Source organism: Serinus canaria, chromosome 1A, assembly GCF_022539315.1.
Source record: "Serinus canaria isolate serCan28SL12 chromosome 1A, serCan2020, whole genome shotgun sequence".
NCBI classification, from domain to species: Eukaryota; Metazoa; Chordata; class Aves; order Passeriformes; family Fringillidae; genus Serinus; species Serinus canaria.
Window position 1 is genome coordinate 145,463 of NC_066314.1, and position 23,041 is coordinate 168,503.

The 23,041-nt window shown below is 59.2% G+C and overlaps 1 protein-coding gene across 1 annotated transcript; it reads right to left on the reverse strand.

Moving 5' to 3' along the window:
* Positions 1–4: 4 nt before the first annotated feature.
* CALU (calumenin) lies at positions 5–13,845 on the reverse strand (the record flags this gene model as incomplete). The annotated part of the gene is made up of 6 exons (XM_050985087.1): positions 13,798–13,845; positions 8,478–8,707; positions 4,294–4,487; positions 605–771; positions 443–503; positions 5–153 (listed from the first exon to the last, which is right to left on the reverse strand). Coding segments are annotated over exons 2-6 (792 nt in total), but the record flags the coding sequence as incomplete, so codon positions are not given.
* Between the last annotated feature and the right edge of the window lie 9,196 nt (positions 13,846–23,041).

A 23,041-nucleotide genomic window follows, 5' to 3' on the forward strand; every position in this document is an offset into this window, starting at 1 on the left:
CGTGGTCGTAGTCCGAGGGCAGGATCCAATCCTTGGTCTCCTCCTTGTCCATCTTCCCATCCCGGTTCTTGTCCCGGAACTCCACGAACTGTTCCCGCTCCGTCTTCACCCACTCAGGCTCATCAGCATCACCGTCCTGGCTGTACATGTCACCTGAGGGGACAGCAGGATCGGCATCAGCCCCACGGCCCTGTCCCCACCCCAAGGACGGACCCAAAGCTTTGAGCTCCCTAAATCCATCCCCAAAACCTCACAGCACCACTTGGGTCATGATTTCAACCGAAAATCCTCGGTGGAGGCCTAGGGGCAGGTGGAAGTTGAGGGAGAGAAGAACATTCTGTGAGGGGCAGGACTGGGAAGGACACAGTGGCAGTGGCTCCCCCAGGACGGGGACACTGAGGGGACACGGCCAGGACATGGAGCAGCAGCACCAGCGTCTCACCGATGTACTCCTCCAGGTCAATGAAACCATCACCGTTCTTGTCAATGTCCTCCATGGTTTCCTGCAAGAAGGTGCCAGCGTGAGCCGGGCCCGAGGCAACTCCTGCCCCTCAGTGACCACCCGCCACCAGAGCTCCCCAGAGTGCCCCTGCGCTGTCCCCACCTGCACAACGATGTCCTTCATGTAGTCATACTCCTCGGGGTGCAGGAAGGCCGTGAACTCCTCCTTGGTGGCGGCCAGGTCCCCGTCCTTGTCGGCCATCTTGAAGCGCCGCTCGTCCCGCACCATCATCTGTTTGTAGTTGAAGCCATCGTCAGGGTCCGGATCGTCTGGGGAGCACAGGGAGCACCGGGTCAGCCCGGGCAGGGCGAGGACCCGAACCACCAACACAGCCTCAACCAACTCAGCATTCTCAGCTCAACCTCAGCTCGAGCTCAACCTCCTCTGCTAAACCTCAGCTTCCTCTCAACTTCAACCTCAAGACAACTTCAATCTCCTCAACCCAACCTCAACTTTCACCCCAACCCAACCTCAACCTCCCCCACTCAACCTCCTGAGCATAACCTTCTCATCCTCAACTTCCTCAATGCAACCTCAACATCCTCCAGCCGACCTCAAACCCAACTCAACTTCCTCCCTCTCAGCACAACCTCCTGGTGCTTTGCCAGCCAAAGACCAACGGCAGCCCTCCCTTCTCTCCCGTGCCCACTCCCAGGAGGAGGAGGAGCTGCAGAAGCCCTGGGACCATGACATTCCCAGGGAGAGGCCCCAAAAGACAGGCCAAGGGGGCTTTGGCCAGCACGGCCAGAGGCTCAACGTGAACTATTTTGGGAGGGGAATGTGTAAGGGGATCTCACTCGCTGCCGGCAGTGCCAGGGCCAGCAGGCATCGGCCGGGTGGGACCGCGGGGCACGCGTGGCTGCTTGGCACAGCCCTGCCAGCAGCAGGACAGGACTTAGGGACACAGCAGTGTCCGGCAGCCCTGGAGAACGCGGATCCTGGCCGACACTGCCACGGGCTGCTGAAGTTAAACCAGAGCCAGGCCCCAAAGCCCCTGTGTCCCTGCTCTGTTACCTGGGACAAAAGACAGGCATTGGGGAGCCTGGATTAAGGGGCTTGGGATTAAGGAGCTCTGGAGCATCCACTAAATATCCAAAGATTTTGACTTTAGGCAGCTCTAGGGCAGAATGAACCCCAAATTCCCCATTCTGTTCCCAAGGTTTTGCCTTGAGAAGCAGCATAGCCCTGAACTAGGAAACCTTTAGGACCAGCACCATTAACAGATGATTCTTAATTGCTGTTGGGCTAATTAATGGATTTGATGGGGGAGTGGAGGCGGGGCAGATGGGTTAAAAAGGGTTAAACCCTCCCAAAGCCCCCAAAGTTACTTCCTGCCTTGGTCTCTGGGCTGGGAAAGTTTTGGGGGAGCAGACAGAGCCGGGGGGTTTTGCTCAGAGTATGGCAGCAAAGCCACAAACTCAACCCAACATCTTGTGTCCTGGCTTTGGATCCCGCCATGGGATTGAAGAATTAACAAAAAATAGGAGAAGTGATGATGATGATGATATTCTGATTTTGAAGGGAGTTTCAAAGGAATTTCCAGTCTCAGATGAAGCTCTTGGACATTCATCACTTGATATTCCCTGCTTCCCAGATCTCCCCCCAGCAGAACCCCATACTGCTCCGTGACACTTCTGGGGGCCACCCAGTGACTCATCCTGGTGTGTAATTAATTAATTAATAAAACCACTCCCAGCATCTCGTTTTGCTGACAAAACACCACATTCTGGACCCTCCAGAGCAGCCGAGGGCAATGCCTGGCCCCATGCATCCCTTGGCCACGGGTCAACACTCAGGAGGCACTTCCAGAGGCATTCCAGCCCCACTCTGGCCAGGGAGGGGAGCGAGGAGAAGACAGGGGAACATTTTAGCAGCAAGGAGCAGTGGAAAAGTAATTCCTGCCGAGAGGAGCCAGAGCCAGAGCGTGAGGCAGGATCCTCCCGGCACTCCGTAAGGACACAAGTATGTGGGAGCAGCAGGAGTGGAGGCTGCACTGGGGCCTGCCAAGGGCACACAGCGCCGCTGCAGCTCTGGAGCCGGGGGCTGGGCACTGCCCACACGCTGCCAGGCTGCGGGGGGACTGCTCCTCCAGCTCATCAAGGGCTGCTGCTAATGCAGGGCTCTCTCGTTAAGGCTGTTCCTCGTGAATGCCCACACTTTTCCTTATCCAACACCTTCAGCTCCGAAATGCCACCCCAGACCCTTCAAACAGTGCTCAACCCTTCCCAGGACCTCTCTGCCCCTTCCAGGCTGGATTTACCCAGGCAGATTAGCCCAGAGCCCAGAAACCCATGGCAAAGGGAGGTTTGGGAGGTGCTGCCCCAGCCCAGGGGTGCCATGGGGCCTTCCCTGGCCACCAGCACAGCAAATCCAGATCCTCCCCAATCCCAAGGGAGATGGATGAGCCTCCTGCGCAGCGACTCCCCCTCTGCACATCCCGCGGAGCAGTCTGACTATTTTTGGCAATATTTGGGAAATTAGAGTGGATTCGACACTCCAGAGCTGCAGCTCCTCCACCCGGGCCAGTCCACAGTGCTGGAGGCCAGAGCTGGCACAGGGCTTGACAGTTTAAGGTTTTAACCCCAAAAGAGCTGCTGCTTCCCTCACTGCCAGGGACGTCTGAAGCCATGCCACTCTGCTGGCCCACCATGTGTCCCAAAATCCCCAAGTTCCGGGGTCTAACACGGCTCCCAGGACAAGGGAAAGCAACTGAAATCTCTGCTAGTGGTTTTTTGGGTTTAGGGACACAATGGACACACCAAGGCGGCTCCACAGCCGCGGATCAGTGGGTACCACCTGCAGGTCCCAAATTCCCCCACAAACCAGGAATTCCAAGGGCTGGAAACCCCCATTCCCACATGCCATTCATCCCCAAATCACCTGAATTCAGCCCAGAGCTGCATCTGCCACCAGGGACATTAATAATGCCCAAGTGTGGCTGCAGAGGAGAAAAGGAGGGTGTGGGGTGTGTAAACTTTCAGTTGGGGAGATTTCCATGTGTTTTGGGCTCTTTTCCTTGGATTTCTCTTTGCTAATGCCACCAGGAGGTCAATTTGAAGAGTTTTAGAGGTTTTAAAGTGTAACATATTGGGGACATCTCTCCAGCTGGCCCCACATATACCAAGGTCACATCCTACATCATATTCCTGTGCTTATCCTGGGGACAAATCCATCTCAGGTCAGCCAAGAGCCAGCCCAGCACCACTCCACACTCTCAACCACAACTTCCTCTGGGCCTCCCTAATCCAGGCCCCAAGCTCCCTCTCCACCACAACCCCATCTGGATCTGCGTCCATCCCACCAACCATCACTCCATGGGCCCACCCTGATCCCTGACCACCCGCTGACCATCACTCCATGAGCCCATCCTGATCCATGATCACCCCTCCATGAGCCCATCCCAATCCCTGACCACCCACTGTGCCAGGAGCCCACCCTGATCCATGACCACCCACTCCATGAGCCCATCCCGATCCCTGACCACCTGCTGACCATCACTCCATGAGCCCACCTGATCCCTGACCACCTCTCCATGAGCCCATCCCGATCCATGATCACCCCTCCACGAGCCCATCCCGATCCCTGACCACCCACTGTGCCAGGAGCCCACCCTGATCCCTGACCACCCGCTGACCATCACTCCATGAGCCCATCCCGATCTCTGACCACTCACTGTGCCAGGAGCCCACCCTGATCCGCCTCCACCCCACCGACCCTCGGTGGCCCAAAGCAGAGCAGGACATCCCAGCTGCTGGCTCCAGGAAAGGCCCGTGCCAAGAGCCAGGACATACCCAGGATGTATCCATAGGTGGCATTTTTGTACTCCTCCCAGGACACAAGCCCGTCCTCATTGAGGTCGTGCCCCTTCCACTGGCGCTCCACATCCTCGTAAATCCAGCGCTTTTGGGCAAACTTGATCCAGGCCTTCAGCTCCTCCACTGTCACAAACCCATCTCCATCCTCATCTATTTTCCCTACAATCTTCCTGTGGGAAACACAGAGAAATGCAGCAAAAGTTAAAAAAAATGAGAGGCTAGCAGGGAGGGAATGGGAAGGGGCAGAGAGGGCAAGTTGAGGTTACTACAGAATTTGGGAATTCAACCATTTGGAGAGTTTATCCTTAAAACCAACATATGGTTCAGCTGCCAAAACTTTGGCTCAGACATGAAAATCCCTGGCTTGGCCACTTTTGGACCACTCAGGATTTGGTTTCTCCAGAAATTATGAGTTTTAGGGGAAAAACTTCCTTTTAAGCCCCTGGGAAAGACCCATCCATGCGTCCTTTGACCAAGATGGTTCAGATGAGGAGTACAGACCCATATTTATATTAAAAATGGGAATATTGGCTCTGCCTCTCCTGGTGATGCCAGGAGAAAGTTTGAGGTGGTTATGAAACTTGCAAATTCAACCATTTGAAAAGTTTATCTTTAAAACCAACATTTGGGTTAGGTGCCGAAAAGCAAGGTCAGCTGCCAAAACTCTGTTTTGGGCACAGAAAACACTGTGTCAGACACAGAAATCACCGTCTTGGCCTCTCTCGAACCGCTCAGGTTGTGGTTCCTTCAGGAATTACAATTTTTTAGGGGAAAACCTTCCCCGTTAAACCTTAGGAAAGCTCCATCTGCTTGTCCTCCCTGCCACGGACACACATTTCTGCTAAACCCGGGAAGTTTGGGGAAGTTTGTCTCTGCGGGAGGAGCGGGAGCCGCCCAAGCCCAGCGGAGCAGAGCAGCCCTGGAGCAGCGGCGGAGCCGGGCCGGTCCCGCCCGCTGCCCGGGGCAGACACCGGAGCCGCAGCCCCGGAGCCGCGTGCCTCCGTTATTTTTAGCAGCAGCTGTAGGAAAGGCCGGCAGGAATGCAGGATCCAGGGGCAGATGGAGCCGGGGGGTGGGGGCTGCCTGATCCGCAGCGCTCGCTCCCCGGAGCACTCCCGGCTCTGCGCTGGGCAGGGTTTGGGCTCCTCGGATGAAAATCAGGGATAACCACCCCCAAATCCTTTGTCTGGTGAAGCTGAAGGATCCTGTTTACTTCTTCTAACATGAAGGTTTAACGGAAAACAGGTCAGGAATCCTGAGCTCCAGCCCAGGTATTTGAGGAACTTTAGAAGACAGGTGGAAAATATGGGATTTTAAATTTTAGATCGCCACTAGGACTATTAATTCCAAAAATATTGACGCAAAGGGAAAACCGGGCACCGGAGCCACCCACGCTCACACCCAGGTTTCTGTGTTCCAGAATTGCCTGGGTCTAGGAAAACCAGGAATTCCTCTGTGGCACAAAGGATGTTGCTGGCAATGAGAAGCTGGAGAGAGACTGGAAGAACAAGAGGAAAATGTGGAATTTAGTTCTGACAGTGAGAGGCCAGAGTGGGGGCAGTGGGCAGGGCTTGGAGACCAGAGTGATTTTACAGAAAAATATATAAAATAAATATGTAAATATAAAAAATAGCTCATCAATAGTGCCCAAACTTATGCAGAAATATTATGGAAATATTATAGAAATATTTCAGAATTTTATATATCAATGTGCAAAGTGTCCCTTCAGATATTTCTGATCAAACACAGAAATATGCAAAATGTCACATAAACATTCAGAATTTTCCTTACAAATATATAACAAGTCAATAAATATTATAAAATTCTGCATAGAATTATGTAAAGTATCACATGGATATTAAACATTTGCCCATGTAAATACATAAACCACAAATAAATCCGTCAAAACCTTCCTATTTCAGGGAAAAAATCCGTGCTTCCTTCTCTCAAGAAGGTACACCACCGGCAAGGGAATTATGAGGGAAAAATCCCTGGAATGGAGGACCAGAGCCGGCAGTGGTTGATGGCCAGGCAGTTCGTCCAGGGCAGCTTCTACGGGGTTAATTAGGGAACAGCTTCCCAGGGAAGCCAAACCCTCTCCAGCCCAGAGCCGAGTGCTCAGGAAGCTCCCAAACCTCCTCCCCACCCAGGTCCGGGGGCTGGCACCAGCTGCTCGCGGCTGCTTTCCCAGGGCAGCAGCCACCAAACCCCTCCACTCTGCCAAAGGCCCGTCCTGCCCCCGGCAAGGGCGGGCAGCAGATGTTGGGGAGGGCGGCAGCTGCTCGCCCTTCCCACTGCCCGCTCCAAGGGACAGGCACTGCCGGGACACACAGACCGGGCAGGCAGCGGGTGGCAGCTGCTCGCCCTTCCCACTGCCCGCTCCAAGGGACGGGCACGGCCGGGACACACCGACCGGGCAGGCAGCGGGCAGCGCTCCCAAAGCCGCGGCCCCAGGGCGGGAGGGGAGCGAGCCGAGGCGGAGCTCCCGCAGGAAAAGCGGCCCCTGCTGCAGCCCAGCCCCGCTGGGGCACAGAGCTCACAGAACCCCCCGGGAGAAGGGGATATGGGAGCCCCCCGCTGGGGATGGCCGGAGCTGGCCCCGCGGACGGCCCCGGGCTGCTGGTGCGCAGCGCGGTAAATCCCCCATGGAAAGGCGTTCCGGGTAACTCGGCAGAACAATGGGATTGAGCCGTGACGGGCTCTGGGATCGCAGCCCTGGCATCGGGAGAGGCCGGGGGAGGCCCAGCTCCCCTCGGACCTGACGCTGCTCCGCGGGCAGCCTCCTGGATCCTATATTTTGGAACTTATGGAGCGACCAGGGCCTGGCTCCAAGGGATCAAGGGGTTTTCCAGTTTAAAATTGTCCCTGGAGGGAGGAAATTCCCTCTGGCCAGGGCGTGCTGGGGGAGAGACCAGCATCTCCTTCCCCACCGGGGGCCTGGAAGATCCACAGGGATGGATGGAACCTGGCACCCCCTGCCCTGCACATCCCGCTGTGGGAATTGGCTCACTCTGGAAGTGTCCCCAGCATCCACATGCAGTTGAGCTTTTCTTTCCTATTGGGGAGCACCATTCCCAAAAAACAGCCCAAAATTCGCCATGGGCTGTGGTATAAGTGCTGCTCCAGCAGCAGCAAGGTTGGGATGCTTGGCTGAAAAAATCAAGTCTGACTAAAAAGGAGAGATTCAGGTGGAATCTTGGAAGCGATTCCTGGCTGGGAGGGCAGGCAGGCCCTGGCACAGGGTGCCCAGAGCAGCTGGGGCTGCCCCTGGATCCCTGGAGTGCCCAAGGCCAGGCTGGACAGTGGGGCTGGGAGCACCTGGGACAGTGGGAGGGGTCCCTGCCATGGCAGGGGGGGCACTGGAGGGGATTTGAGGTCCTTCCCACCCAACCCACTCCATGAATACCCAGCCAAAGGCATCCATTTCCAAGGTGACTGGAGCCCAGCACCTTGAGAGGTGTCCCAAGCTCCCTGGGGAGCCTCTGTGCCCCAGGCCCCCCACCCTGCTGGAGGCTGCAGGTCCCAGGTTTGAGCCACCCCGAGCCCCAGAACAACTGCGGCAGCAGCTGCTGAGGGGGCACCCGGCCCGGGCGGCTCCCGGAACCATCCCAGGGCAGATCCCAGGGGAGGAACGGCCGGATCCCAGGGCAGGAACGGCCGGATCCCAGGGCAGGAACGGCCGGATCCCAGGGCAGGAACGGCCGGATCCCAGGGCAGGAACGGCCGGATCCCAGGGCAGGAACGGCCGGATCCCAGGGCAGGAACGGCCGGATCCCAGGGCAGGAACGGCCGGATCCCAGGGCAGGAACGGCCGGATCCCAGGGCAGGAACAGTCATCCTGGATCTGAGGGGAGGCACAGCCATCCTGGGGTCCCAGTGGAGACACTGGAGGGGGGATCTCTATACAGGCTCTGGTTTCCCAGCTCCCAGCCAACTTCCAGCTGAGAAATACCAGTGATCCCAGGGGCTCCAGAGGCCCCCAGAGAACAGGAGCAAGCACAGCACAGTGCAGAACCCCCCTGCCTGCTCGGGAGATTTAGGGAATGCCGGGCACAGGAAATGGCTCCAGGTGACTTTTTGGGGAATTCCTAGGCCGGGAGCAGGAGCGTGCCCGTGTGGCTGCGTTCCCGCTGCGGGCAGGGGGGGGATGCTGTCCTTACCCCAGGCGCTCCTTGCTCTCCTCCGGGGTGAGCTGGTCGAAGCTCTTGGCCTCGTCGGCGCCCAGGAAGGCGTCGTGGTCGTAGTCGAAGCTCTGGGCGTCGTCGTGCTCGCGGGCGCTGAGCGGGGCCTCCCGCACCACGCGCTCCTTGCGCTCCGTGGGCTTGGCCGAGCCACACAGCGCCCACACGCCCAGGCACAGCAGGAGCCGCGGGAACCGCATCGTGCCGGCCTGCGGGGACAGGGACACCGCCGTGGGACAGGGACACCGTCGTGGGACAGGGACACCGCCGTGGGACAGGGACACTGCTGTGGGACAGGGACACCGCTGTGGGACAGGGACACGGCCGTGGGACAGGGACACCGCCGTGGGACAGGGACACTGGGACAGGGACATCACCGTGGGACAGGGACACTGGGACAGGGACACTGGGACAGGGACAGTGGGACAGGGACACCGCCGTGGGACAGGGACCCTGCTGTGGGACAGGGACACTGGGACAGGGACACTGGGACAGGGACACTGGGACAGGGACACCGCCGTGGGACAGGGACACTGGGACAGGGACACGCTGTGGGACGGGGACCCTGGGACAGGGACACCGCCGTGGGACAGGGACACCGGCATGGGACAGGGACACTGGGACAGGGACACCGCCGTGGGACAGCGACACTGGGACAGGGACACCGCCGTGGGACAGGGACAGTGGGACAGGGACACTGGGACAGGGACACTGGGACAGGGACACCACTGTGGGACAGGGACCCTGGGACAGGGACACCGCCGTGGGACAGGGACCCTGGGACAGGGACACCACTGTGGGACAGGGACAGTGGGACAGGGACACCGCCGTGGGACAGGGACCCTGGGACAGGGACACCACTGTGGGACAGGGACAGTGGGACAGGGACACGCTGTGGGACAGGGACCCTGGGACAGGGACACCACCGTGGGACAGGGACACTGCTATGGGACAGGGATCGGGGGACAGGGACACCGTGATGGGACAGGGACCAGGGGACAGGGACACTGCTGTGGAACAGGGACATGGCCATGGGACAGGGACAGGGGGACAGGGACCGGGGGACAGGGACCCGGCCGTGGGCACCAGGCATTGCCAGGGCCAGAACAGGGAGGGAGAGGACCAGGGCGTGCTGTCGAGGAAAAATGGGGATTAGGGCCGGTTGTTTGGAAAGATCAGGGTTTAGGGCCAGTTATCTTGGAAAAATTGGGGATTGGGGCAAATTATCTGGGAGAAATGGGGATTAAGGCATGTTATTGGGGAAAAAACAGATGAATAATAATACAGATTATGGGAGCAAAAATGATTAATTAATCCAGATGATCTGGATGAAATGATAAATATGGATTGTCTAGGCAAAGACGATAATTTAATGCAGACTGGGAAAAATGGGGAATTACTGCACGTTATTTGGGAAAATGGAGAATTAGTGCAGATTTGTGTGGGCACAAATGACTAATAAATGCAACTTATGGGGGAAAATGATGAATATTCTCAGGCCAAATTGATTAACTGATCCTAATTATCAGGGCACTGTAATGAACTGATATGGGTTATCTGGGCAAAAGTGATTCACTGACACGGATTATCAGGGCACAGGCATTCATTAACACAGGTTATCAGGGCACAGTAAGTAATTAACACAGCTTATCGGGGCACAGGGATTAATTAACCCAGACTATCAGGCACAGGGAATTTCCAGCCCCCGTGCACGTGGGCAATGTCCCGTTTCCCCTGAGCTGCTCCCGACCCCATCCCAGAGCCCCTGAGAGCAGCAGCTGGGCTGGGAGGGGATCCAGGGGTGGGGAGAGGGCTCCTGGCGGGAAGGAAGGCAGGCAGGAAGGAAGTGGATCCAGATGGGAGGAATGAAGGACGTGCACACCCCCCCGGCTCTCCCCCCACATCCCCTCCCAGCCCTGGTGCTCCCCCAGACCCACTGTGGGTGAATCCTCCCCCACAGACCCAATCCCCCGCACTGGGACCCGCCTGGCCAAACCACCCAAATGTGCCTGGCATCCACGGCAGCTCTGGAAGGATTCCAGAGGCTCATCCCTTTAGATCCCAGCAGGAACTCAGGTGTTCCCCATGCTCATCACTGAGATCCCTTCTTAGATCCAGGTGTTCCCCACCCGGATCTCTTTAAATTTCAGTCCAGGTATTCATCATCCTGGTGTATTTAGCTTTAAAATTTAATCAAGATATTTCTGGTTTTTAACTTTCACTCTAAATTTAATCCAGATATTCACCATCCAGAGCTCTTAAATGCAAATTTAATTCAATATATTCCTCATTCCTATTGCTTTAACCTAAATTTAAACCCAAGATATTCCCCATCCTTACCCTTTTAAATTTACATCCAGGTCTTCCCCATCCAGAGCTCTTAAACATAAATGTAAACCCAGGTATTGCCATTCCTTATCTCTTAAAGTCTGTGGTTTAAAATCCAGGTATTCCCCTTTAGCCTGAACCTCAGCCATTTACCCTGAACTCACACCAAGGAGTTCTGCTCTGGGAGTGACCCAGGAATGACCAGGAGACACCTGGGACTGGTCCCAGGTCAAACCAAGGCAGTGGTGGCAGGACGTGGGGAAGGGATGTGGAAAAGCCCCTTCCTTCCTTCCCTTTTTTTTTTGAATGAGGATTTATCGGACCATTCAGGAAATCCACAAGCTTCAATTCCTTGGAAGCGGGGGAGGAGGGGGCATGGTGAGGGGATTCGGGTTACAAAGAGAAAAAGTCACTTTTTTTTAGTGTTTCCGGGGAGGAGAACCTTCCAGGAGGGAAAGCCAGTGCTAGGTTTACATGGAGCTCTGGGTATCCATCCCTGACCCCAGGATCCAACTCCTGCTCCTCTGGGTATCCATCCCTGACCCCAGGATCCAACTCCTGCTCCTCTGGGTATCCATCCCTGTCCCCAGGATCCATCTCCTGCTCCTCTGGGTATCCCTGTCCCCAGGATCCAACTCCTGCTCCTCTGGGTATCCCTGACCCCAGGATCCATCTCCTGCTCCTCTGGGTGTCCATCCCTGTCCCCAGGAGCTGACTCCTGCTCCTCTGGGTATCCATCCCTGACCCCAGGATCCATCTCCTGCTCCTCTGGGTATCCCTGACCCCAGGATCCATCTCCTGCTCCTCTGGGTATCCCTGTCCTCAGGATCCAACTCCTGCTCCTCTGGGTATCCCTGTCCCCAGGATCCAACTCCTGCTCCTCTGGGTATCCATCCCTGTCCCCAGGATCCAACTCCTGCTCCTCTGGGTATCCCTGTCCCCAGGATCCATCTCCTGCTCCTCTGGGTATCCATCCCTGTCCCCAGGATCCAACTCCTGCTCCTCTGGGTATCCCTGACACCAGGATCCAACTCCTGCTCCTCTGGGTATCCATCCCTGTCACCAGGATCCAACTCCTGCTCCTCTGGGTATCCATCCCTGTCCCCAGGATCCATCTCCTACTCCTCTGGGTATCCATCCCTGACCCCAGGATCCATCTCCTGCTCCTCTGGGTATCCCTGTCCCCAGGATCCAACTCCTGCTCCTCTGGGTATCCATCCCTGACCCCAGGATCCAACTCCTGCTCCTCTGGGGTACCATCCCTGTCCCCAGGAATCCAACTCCGCTCCCTCTGGGTATCCACCTGAACAGCCGGATCCATCTCCTGCTCCTCTGGGTATCCCTCCCTGTCCCCAGGATCCAACTCCTGCTCCTCTGGGTATCCCTGTCCCCAGGATCCAACTCCTGCTCCTCTGGGTATCCCTGTCCCCAGGATCCAGCTCCTGCTCCCTCTGGGCACTTCCCAGCAGCCAGGCCCTGCCCAGCTCCGTGCTGATCCCAGGATCAGCCAGCTGGAGCACAGAGTGACCTGGGGCAGGTCAAACAGCCCGATTTTATCTGCCAGTGTCCACACAGAGCCCGGAGGCACTTGGAAGTGACCAAAGAGGGACAATCCCAGCTCCAGCCGGATCCAGGCAGTGCTGGGTGCCAGGAAAGGTGCCCAGAGACACCAAGACCCACAGCCCCCCCACAGTTATCCATAAAGAATTCTCCAGAAAAACCTGGCAGCACCAGCAGCTCCTGCTGACCACGGGATGGGCCTGGACTCCCTGTGGATATCCCAACCTGAGGGGAAGCAGAGCCTCTCTCCTCCCAAGGGGCCTTTGGCCCTTTCCTCCTGGATAAAGGGTCTCTGGTGAACTGCAGGGAAGTTGGGAGCAGGAACCAGTGGTGGGGGGTCAGAATGGGGGCCCAGACCCTCAGCTGGGGAGGAACTCGGGATTCCAGCGGGGCTAGGGGGGATACTGATGGAGGACATTGAGATTCCAAGGATACTGATGGAGAAACTCGGGGTTCCAGGGGGGTTTGATGGGCTGTTGATGGAAGAACTTGGGATGCCAGGTGGGTTTGCGGAAAAACTGATGGAAAAACCCAGAATTCCCATTCGGTTTGCTAGGATACTGACAGAGGAATTCTGCAGAGGATCCTGCCCTGGGCTTGAAACTGTGGTGACATTTAGAGGAAACTGATGGGAAGAAGACCCTCTGGACACACATTTCTCATGTGGGAGGCCAAAAGGATCACATCAAACCCCCCACAGGCAACACAATTTGTTCGGGTTTGGGAATCAGCCTGTTTTGGCTTTTCAGGGGATGGATCCCATTGGAGCAGCCAGGGAACAATTAACTGGGACCCCAGGGTGCCACCCCGGGGGCACGGCGAGGGCCAATTCCGGCCCTGAGAAGGATGTGGGGGAGACATGGAGCCAAAACCAATGCCGGGGTAGAAACGGGCTGGTCCTGCCCCAAACCAGCCCCAGCGTTCTGGGCTCACCGAGAGCTGCGGGAGAGAGCACGGGCTTGGGCTGGCACCTCCTCGGCCCAGAGCCCCCGCGCAGGGCAGCACCGAGAGTCCCACAGCCCGTTATCCCGGGGGTCCCACAGCCCGTTATCCCCACGGATAACGCCCCGGGGACGCGATGGATTCCCGCGGGCCGGTCCCGCCCTGGTCGCGAGATGCGGACGGGGCTCCGTCCCCGGGACCAGCGGTCCCGACCGGCCCTGCCCACTCGCCCTGGGCCCGGTCACGGGCGGCCCTGGGACTCGGCACCGCGCAGCGGGACGGGCCGCAGGAGTCGCGGACGCGGCGCCACCGCCGCTCCCGCCCGTTCCCATGGAGACCGGGCCCGGCGCTGCCGCCGCCGCGTTACCGCCACACCGCAGCGGCCCCGCAGAGCCGCTCCCGCCTCTTCCCCAAGCCCCGGCCCCGGCCCCGGCCGCGGTGCCCATCCCGGTCCCTTCCCGTCCCTCACCGTCCCCACTGCCGCCGCTGCCGCCGCCGCCGCTCCGCGCACCGGAAGTCGGCGCCGCGCCACGCCGCACGGCCCCCCGCGCTCCCTCCCCGCCCACCAATCACGGGCGGGCCACGCCTCCTCCTCCGCGCCGATGCGGGTCCCGATTGGTCTTTTTTGCCGCCACTCCGCCCCTCTGCCCGCCCCCTCCTCGTGCCCCGCCCCCCACGCCCTCCACCGGCCCCGCTCCCTCCGGCCCCGCCCACCCCGCCGGAGACGCGGGCGCTGATTGGCTGGAAAGCGCCACGTCCTCAGGCGCGCGCCTCCCGCTGGCTCCGCCCACCGGGGCGCCCCGCGCCGCACTGCGCACGCGCACGCGGGAAATGCAGAGTCACGTGCGCGGGAAAGGCGGGAAAGCCGAGGCGGGGCTGGGGCGGTGGGGAGAGTGTGTACCCTGGTCACCCCCCGGTCACTGCCTGGTCACTGCTTGGTCAGTGCCTGGTCACCGCCTGGTCAGTGCCTGGGCAGTGCCTGGTCACCCCCGGTCACTGCCTGGTCAGTGCCTGGTCTCCTCTCTGGTGACCCCTGGTCCCTCTGTCACTCACAGCCTTTCCCAGCTGGTCGGTGTGGCCCAGCGGAGGGGCCGGGCTGCCGTGGAGCCGCAGACTCAGTTACAGGTGCTCATTCAGAGACCCCCTGAGCTGGACCTGCAGGGGTCACTGACCCAGCTACCGGCCCTACGCTGACCCCGCAGTGCAGGGGAAATCCCGATGTGCGAAGCACAGAGCAGTCACAGAGGGGACACAGAGCAGTCACAGAGGGCACAGAGCAGTCACAGAGGGCACAGAGCAGTCACAGAGGGCACAGAGCAGTCACAGAGGGCACAGAGCAGTCACAGAGAACACAGAGCAGTCACAGAGGGCACAGAGCAGTCACAGAGAACACAGAGCAGTCACAGAGGGCACAGAGCAGTCCAGCAGCTTTGCTCGAGTGAAGGCAGAGTGTCCAGCAGGCTCAGCCCGCGGGGGTTTCTCTCTCGGGGTCTTGGGGGTGCAGCCTCCTTTCATCCCAGGCTCCAGGCCGCACGTTACCTCTTCCTGTCCCCATGGCAGGGGCAGGAGGAGCCTACCACATATCCCCCTTGGCCCCGGCACCTTCCCCCAACACCCGTCAGCTCAGCCCCGTGTTGTTTCAGGGGTCAGGCTGGCTGGGCTCTGTGACAAACCCGCTGCAGGCATTCAGCCCCACCTCAAAGACATCAACACCCACACCCTCACCCATGGAACTGTTTGTATAGACATGAGTGCACACCTTTCCTATCACCAACAATCCCAGCCTGGGCATCCCTGGCAGCAGTGTCCAAACGCTCCTGGAGCTCTGGGGCTGTGCCCGTTCCCTGGGGAGCCTGGGCAGTGCCAGCACCCTTGGAAAAGAGCCTGTCCTGATGTCCATGCTATCCCTCCCCTGGCACAGCTCCAGCCGTTCCCTGGGTCCTGAGGTGTTTATCCCACTAGGATGGGCAGTTTGTCCAGAAAGATCTGGAAAGAGACAGAGCTGAAACATCTCAAACTTCAAGAAAGATGTTAAGGGTCTGGAGCCCCAGGAGGGCTGAGGGGGCTGGGCAGGGGCTGAGCCTGGAGCAAAGGAGGCTCAGGGGGGACCTTGTGGCTCTGCACAAGTCCCTGCCAGGAGGGGACAGCCGGGGGAGTCGGGCTGTGCTCCAGGGACAGGGACAGGAGCAGAGGGAACGGCCTCAGGCTGGGCCAGGGGAGCTCAGGGTGGATTTTGGGGAAATTCCTTCTCCATAAATGTTGTTAAGCATTGGCAGGGGCTGCCCAGGGAGCTTTGGAGTGGCCATCCCTGGAGGTGTCCAAGGAAGCGCTGGAGGTGGCACTCAGAGCTCTGGGCTGGGACAAGGTGGGCTTTGAGCACAGCTGGGACTGGATGGGCTGGGAGGGCTTTTCCAGCCTCAATGATTCTGAGATTCTGGAAAAGCTTTACTGAGATCCAAAATTATTTTTTCTGTTTTTCCTGTATCAGCTCAGGAGGACCTTGTGGTACAAGGTAAGGAGGTTTGGCAATCAAGATGTTCTCTGGGGTCTGCAGCCTTCTCAATAACTCCCAGAGGAATCCATTCCAAGGTTCTAAGGGTACCAAAGGGACACCAACAGGCCTGGAGCCTGCAGCTTGTGCCTCTGGGCCATCTTGAAAATGGGATAACTTTGACCAGCTTACAGTTGATTTTGGTTGGAAAAGCCTCCATGATCATCGAGTTTTCCCAGCACTGCCAAGGCCACCACTGCCTATGTCCCCAAATGTCACATCCACACAGCTCTGAAATCCCAGCAGGGACGGGACCCCACCCCTGTGCCAGGGCTGCACAGCCCTTTCCAGGAGGGAATTCCCCAAAATCCCCCCAGCCCCTGCCCTGGCCCAGCCTGAGGCCGTTCCCTCTGCTCCTGTCCCTGTTCCCTGGAGCACAGCCCGACCCCCCCGGCTGTCCCCTCCTGGCAGGGACTTGTGCAGAGCCACAAGGTCCCCCCTGAGCCTCCTTTGCTCCAGGCTCAGCCCCTGCCCAGCTCCCTCAGCCCTCCTGGGGCTCCATTCCCTCCCCAGCTCCGTTCCCTGCCCTGGACAGCCCCCGGCCCCTCTCTCCACGCTCCAGCCGTGCCCCGAGCCATGACCGCATCATCCCGAAATAGCGCCAGGGCTCCGCGGCCCGAGTGACGGCCCGGCTATAAATACACCTCGCTCTGGTGCCCAGCTCCCTGCGCGAGGGGTGACCCCATCGGCAGGGAATGTCTCCAGGACCCAGATCCCGCTCTACGGGCTCCCGGCAGCGTCAGGCTCTATTTCCCCGCGCTGCCTCCTCCGTGACACATCGGGGGCTGAGGTCAGCGCCGGCCCAGCCCCGCGGACACGCGGCAGTCCCTGCGGGAAACCAGCGCTTCCAGCGCCGTGATTCATCCGCCCTGCAGAAATGCCTAAATTAGGGCAGCGGGAGCATCCCGGGGCTGCGGCTCTCCTCTCCCAGGGAGCCGGGCCGGGCAGAGGCTCCGGCAGATATTTACAGTCAGTGAGATAATTCCACCCTCGCCGGGAGCGCTGCCAGCGCCGACACTCGGACACGGCCCCACAGTGAAGTCACGGGCTGAAAAAGCGCAGCCCAAAATTCCTTGGAAAACCTCCCACTGTGTTTTTCCCCTCGTTAAATCTCCCTTGGTGCTGGAATCACACAGTCTTGAGAGCAAAATGGTCCCAGATACGGGGAACAGGCACTGAAAGAATGAGATTTTTTATCGTATTAAGAAAATATGTCTCCGGGGTTGAGATGGTTTTTTGAACAAAGGGTGGCTCAGGAGGGTTGAAATGTTTAAATTTTTATTAAAATGTAAGTTAAAGGGGTTTAGATGGGTTTTTTAAAAATGGTTTGAGGGTCATTTTGGTTTTCTTTTTTTTTTTTTTTTTTTTTTTGAAATAAACTCCTTAGGATGTTGAAATGTGAGGGATTTTTTGAATAAAATACATCTTGGAGTGGTCATCGGGAGGATCTGGGGTGGACACTTGTGCCCAGTCCCAGGGACACGGAGCGGCTCCCGGTGTCCTGGCCATGGCCCAGCAATGCCCACCAAAACCCAGAGGACTGAGGGGAATTTGAGGCGCTTTCCGTGCTCTCCATCAGCTTTCCCCGTGGCAGGGACAATCCACCTCTTCCCTCACAGCCTCATCTGACCATTCCTGGGGAAGCAAATCCCATTTGATCCACCCACCTTCTGACTGCACAGCTGCCTTTTCTCATGTTAGCTGAGCCCGGAGCTCTCCGCTGCTCTGGGAGTGATTTATTGTATTTCCTTACGGAAGTGCTCATGGAATTCCCTTTTCCTCCCCTTCCAGAGGAGCTGAATGACCTCCGTGATCCAAGTCCCTCACAAATCCCTTTTTTTCACACCTCACACCATTCCCATTGTTTCCTTTATTCAGTTCTTCCAGGTTCTCAGTCTTTTAAAGCCATTGACACTTTGCAGCTGGATCCTCTTCTCTGCCTGTTTCTAGCATAAAGCAAAACCCACTCCCAGTTCCTGTTTTCCTGTCTTGACCTCCCCAGTCCCTCAATCCCACTGGTTTTGCCCAAACTGTGGACATTTAGGGGTTTCTCTGCTCAGACAGCACTGACAGACAACATTTCCCTTCCCCAATGATCTTGTCCCACTCCCAGCTGTCCACGAGAGCAGATCCTAAACTGGGTAAAAATTCTGATTTTAACACACTTCCCAGCTGGATATTTATTAATGGGACCTTCAGACACTTCCAAATCCCAGAATTTAGGACCACGTGTTATTTGTTAACCAGCTTTTTGGCTGCAGCCTTGTTTGCCTCATTGTCACACATGCCAGCCAGCAAAGCTCCAGGGAGGATTGCCTCAGGATTTGGGCAAAGGAGAGGGAATTTTATTGGTCTGCCTATTATCGATCCCCTCCACCCACCACAGCCACCACAGGGCCCTGGACACAGATTCCACACGGGCTTCCCCTCTGTGAATTCCCTGAGAAACCCCTGGGGCAAGAGCTGGGATGGTCTGGGAAGAGACAAAACACAGGGGATATGAGAACAGCCCCTGGAGGTCCTGGAGCTTCTGTGAGGATGGGAAACCCGAGCTTGAAATGTGGGGAAAAGAGGATATATGGAAATGTTTTAGCAATCTGGGAGGGTTTGAATGAGGGTGTGCATAGTCCATGTCCAGCACTTGGACCTGCAGTGGGAGATTTTGTATGGAAGGGACAGAGAAACAGGGATGGAGAAGCTGGAATGCAGAACCTCCATCAAGGAGGCTGCCTGGCAGGTGCATCCCGATGGGAAAGGCTGACTCGTGCTCCGCTTCAGTTTCCCTCAGCCCATGGGAAGGAAGGTAGTGTCAGGAAACCAAACCACGGAGCCGTTCCCAGCTTCTTCCAATGGCTCATTCCCCATCCATCCATCCCAATGCTCTGGTGCCTTGGTGTGACCCGCTGTGGGCACAGGGCATTCCCTCACAGTCTCATGCCACGCTCCAGAGCTGAGCCCCATGGCTGGGCTCGGCCCAATCCCACAGAACCCAGAGCTGGGCCTGGGTCCAATCCCACAGAACCCAGAGCAAGGCCTGGGTCCAACCCTACAGAACCCAGAGCCAGGCCTGGGTCCAACCCCACAGAACCCAGAGCCAGGCCTGGGCCCAATCCCACAGAACCCAGAGCAGGGCCTGGGCCCAATCCCACAGAACCCAGAGCAGGGCCTGGGCCCAATCCCACAGAACCCAGAGCCGGGCCTGGGCCCAATCCCACAGAACCCAGAGCCGGGCCTGGGCCCAATCCCACAGAACCCAGAGCCGGGCCTGGGCCCAATCCCACAGAACCCAGAGCCGGCCGGGGCCCATCCCACAAACCCAGAGCCGGGCCTGGGCCCAACCCCACAGAACCCAGAGCCAGGCCTGGGCCAATCCACAGAACCCAGACCGGGCCTGGGTCCAATCCCACAGAACGCCAGAGCCAGGCCTGGGCCCAATCCCACAAACCATAGCGGCCTGGGTCCAATCCACAGACGCAGCCGGGCTGGGTCCAATCCCCAGACCAGCCGCCGGGTCAATCCCCAGAACCCAACAAGCCTGGCCCCACATGGTGCTGCCCAGGCCCTGTCCCTGGGCTCTGTTCCTGGGCCCTGTGTCTGGGCCCTGTCCTCGGGCCTTGTTCCTGGGCTCCCTGGGCTCTGTCCCCGGGCACTGTCCTTGAGCCCTATCCCTGGCCCTCTCCTCAGGCTCCATCCCCGGGCTCTGTCCCCGAACACTGTCCCCAGGCTCTGTCCCCAGACCCTGTCCTTGGACACTGTCCCTGAGCTGGCACAGCCATGACCGCTGGGGACGGGCAGTGGCTCTGAGCGGCCCCGGGCTCCACCGGTGGGGCCGGGCGTCACCGGGAAAGCCCAAAGGCCGCTGCCAAACGGGGGGAAGGCAGCCGGGCTCGGGTGGCTGTGGGTACCCCTGCGGAGTAGGGGAAGGGCGGCGTGAGGGAGGAGCAGGAATCCCGCGGCCGGGGGAGCTCGGGAGCGATGCGGCTGTGGGAGGACGGTGGGCCGAGGAATGCCCCGGCTAATCCTCCTGCCCGCCGCCGGCTATTTAGGGAAGAACCGAGGAGGCCGCGCTCAGCCCTGGCTCCGCTCCCGCTGCAGCCGGCTGAATCCGGGCCCACGCCCCCTCCTCCGGCCGCTCCGGGCCGGCACCGCGGAGCCCCGGCCGCAGGCACCGCGCTCCCGGCCGCCGGAGCGGCACCGAGCCCGGGGAGGCGGAGGGCGCCTCTCGGCCGGCCGCGTGTGCCCGGGCCGGGCGCTGGGAGCCGTGATCTCAGGGAGCAGCAATGCGAGGGCGCTGCCAGCCCGGCTGTCAGAACGCCAGCCCAGAAATGTCCTTGTCCCGGCACGGCGCTGTCCCCGCGCGGGTCACCCGGCATTGTCCTGCCAGCCCCGGGGCACCGCCGCTGGCCCCCGGCACACGCCGGCCCCGGGCGCGGCAGTACCCGGGCTCCGCGCGCCTCAGGCATGTTTTGAGGAAGAAAAGAGGATTTTCACCCCCCTGGTGAGGGGGTGGCCAGACCTCCCGCTCCCCCCTTAGCACCCCACAATGCCGTGGGTTTCTCTGAGCCGCACGCTCCCGTTGGATGTACAGCCCGAATTCCAAGCGGCTGGAATTTGGAGCTCCCGGGATCCCGGCAGGACGGGCTGCGGGGAGGCGGCAGCTCCCAGCCCCGCGGCTTTCTCCGCCCTCCACTCCCGCTGCAGGATGACGGATGGAGGTCAAAGATGACACCATCCGCGTTGAATTTTCCCAGCTCTCTCCATCTACTGGGCCTTTGATTGGGAGAGCTTGAGCCAAAAAGGAGAAACTGTGCCGGGGAATTCCTGGTTCCAGAGCAGCCAAATTTAATTAAAACCACTTCAAACATTAAAGTGATTCGCCAGCTAAATCAATGCCATGAGAAACCCCCCATCAATTCTGCCCTTCCCTCCTCGGGTTTGTTTCCCCAGGGCAAGGTCACGGGAGCAGTGGTCAGGCCAGGCCTGCGCCCCAGCGAGGGTGCAAGTGCCCAGGGGCAATCGTGTGTTCCCGGGGTCCTGAGGAGCTCCAGACCCTGCGTGTGGCTGTCGTGGCATGGTGCCTGTGCTGCAGGACATCCTGGATTCGGTCCCTGTGCCCGCTCATGTTTGTGCCCACGTGCAGCCCTGCCTGTCCCGGAGGGCCTGGCTGCTTCCCGCTGCCCAGCAGCTCTCAGTGCCCATTCCCGCGCTGCCCTTGGTCACCCGAGCCCGGAGAGCTCCTCGGGGCTGGCTCCCAGCTCCCGGCCCCTCGCGGTGCCCAGGGAACATCCCGTCACGGCTCCGTGAACTCAGCACCCCCCAAATAGCCCGGCGAGCCTGGCCCCCAGCAGGAGCGCTCCGGCCCCGGCGCTGGCCCGCGGATGATCTTACAGCCGGGGAAGCTCCAAACATGCTGCTCCTGCCCATAAAAAGCAAAGGGCTTTGGGCATGGAATCATCGGGAACACGGGGATTGCACCAGCCGGGGGAGACGCTCCCGGGAGGCAGCGTCGTTGGAACGGCGAAAGGGCAGAGGGAGCTGAGGCTGGGGGTGGGGGAGCCCCAAAACACAGCTCAGTCCCTCCAAGGGTTTGTAAAACACACCCAGAGCTCTGCTGCCGCTGTTTGGCTCTCCTTGGCCGCCTCATCCCGAAGGGAATACGTGACCCAAATCACGCACCAGAACCAGGTGTTAGGAACACAGAGGTGGTTATTCCGTTATATTGTAATCCCTATTTTTCAATCGCCCCCAAATCCCAGTCTGTCCCATACCACTGGCTCTGGAGACCATTCCAGAGAGCTGGAAGCTGGCAGAAGCCATCCCCTCCCGGCAGTGCCCGAGGCACAGGCCCTGGGCACCACCACAGCTAGTGGAACCCATCTGGTGGCAAGAGACTGCACAGGGAAGTCCTACTCAGTGAAAAGCCGACTTTTCCAGGCAGGAAGAGGAAAAACACCTCACTGGAGCAATGGTCCAATGGATAAAATTGGAATTTAATTAAGTTAAGGAGATATTTGCAGAACTAGAAGATCCAAACCAACCCCCAGCACGCCGTGTGCTGCCCCTGCCCGGACACACGTGGAGATAAACGTGGAGATCACGGTCGCTCCGGAGCCTCCTGGGCCGCAGCTGGTCCCGCTCGTCCGCAATTCCCAGGAATTCTTCCTCCTTATCTTATCTGGGCAGGCGGAGGCTGCCCTCAGGCGCCGCCGTCGGCAGGGCCGGCGCGCAGGTCGGGGCGCAGGCGGATCTCCACCAGCCGCACGGCGCGGAGCAGCACGGCCAGCTGCGAGCATACCCGGGCCACCACGTCCAGCACGGGCTCCGTCAGGTCCCGCACGCCGCCCAGCACCTTCAGCAGGAAGAGCAGGAGCGGCTGCAGGAGGCTGTGGAACGCCGCCGCCAGGAACGGCTTCAGCACGTGGTCGCCGATGGCTGTCAGGACACCGACCACCAGCGCCTGGATTTGGGATGAAATCCTGTCTTTGAGGGATACTTGCCAGCAGGAGTCACCAAACATAGGCTGAGACACAAAAATTCCACTACGGGAGGGAAAGGTGCGGCAGTGGAGGTTCCTGCTCCCAGTACTGAGGGACTCTGACATGCCAGCAGCTGCTCCGGCCGTGGCTCTGCGGGAAAGGGCGGCTCACCTGCACCACGGCCTCGCCAAGGAAGCGGATCAGCTCCACCAGGAAGAGGCTGAACACGCTGACCAGGCACCGCGGGATGGCAAAGAATTCCCGCAGCTTCCGCTGGACCGGCCACTCGGAGCTGCCGTGGAGAGCAGGGACTGTCAGAACTGGAGAGCCGACCCGCCGAGGGGACGGACCTCCATCCCGGAGCAGAGCCGGCGCCCCAGGCAGCTCCTTGGCAGCACGTCCCAGCTCCACAGCCACCAAATCAGGGAGGAGAAAGCGCTGGAGCCGTGTTGCCACAGGCTCTCCCTGTATGGCCCAAACCCGCGTGAAGTAGCCCCAAAACCCAGTCCATGGGGACGGCACTCAGAGCAGCGGCAGGCCCGGGGAGCAGCAGCCCAGCTCCAGGGAATCCCGTCCAACACCACCCGGAGCAGCTCCGGCGTGGGCAGTTCTGAGGCTCCCTCTCATGGCCACCGCCACGAGGTGATCCGAAGATTTATTCCGGTTTCTCTTTCCGGAAAAATACC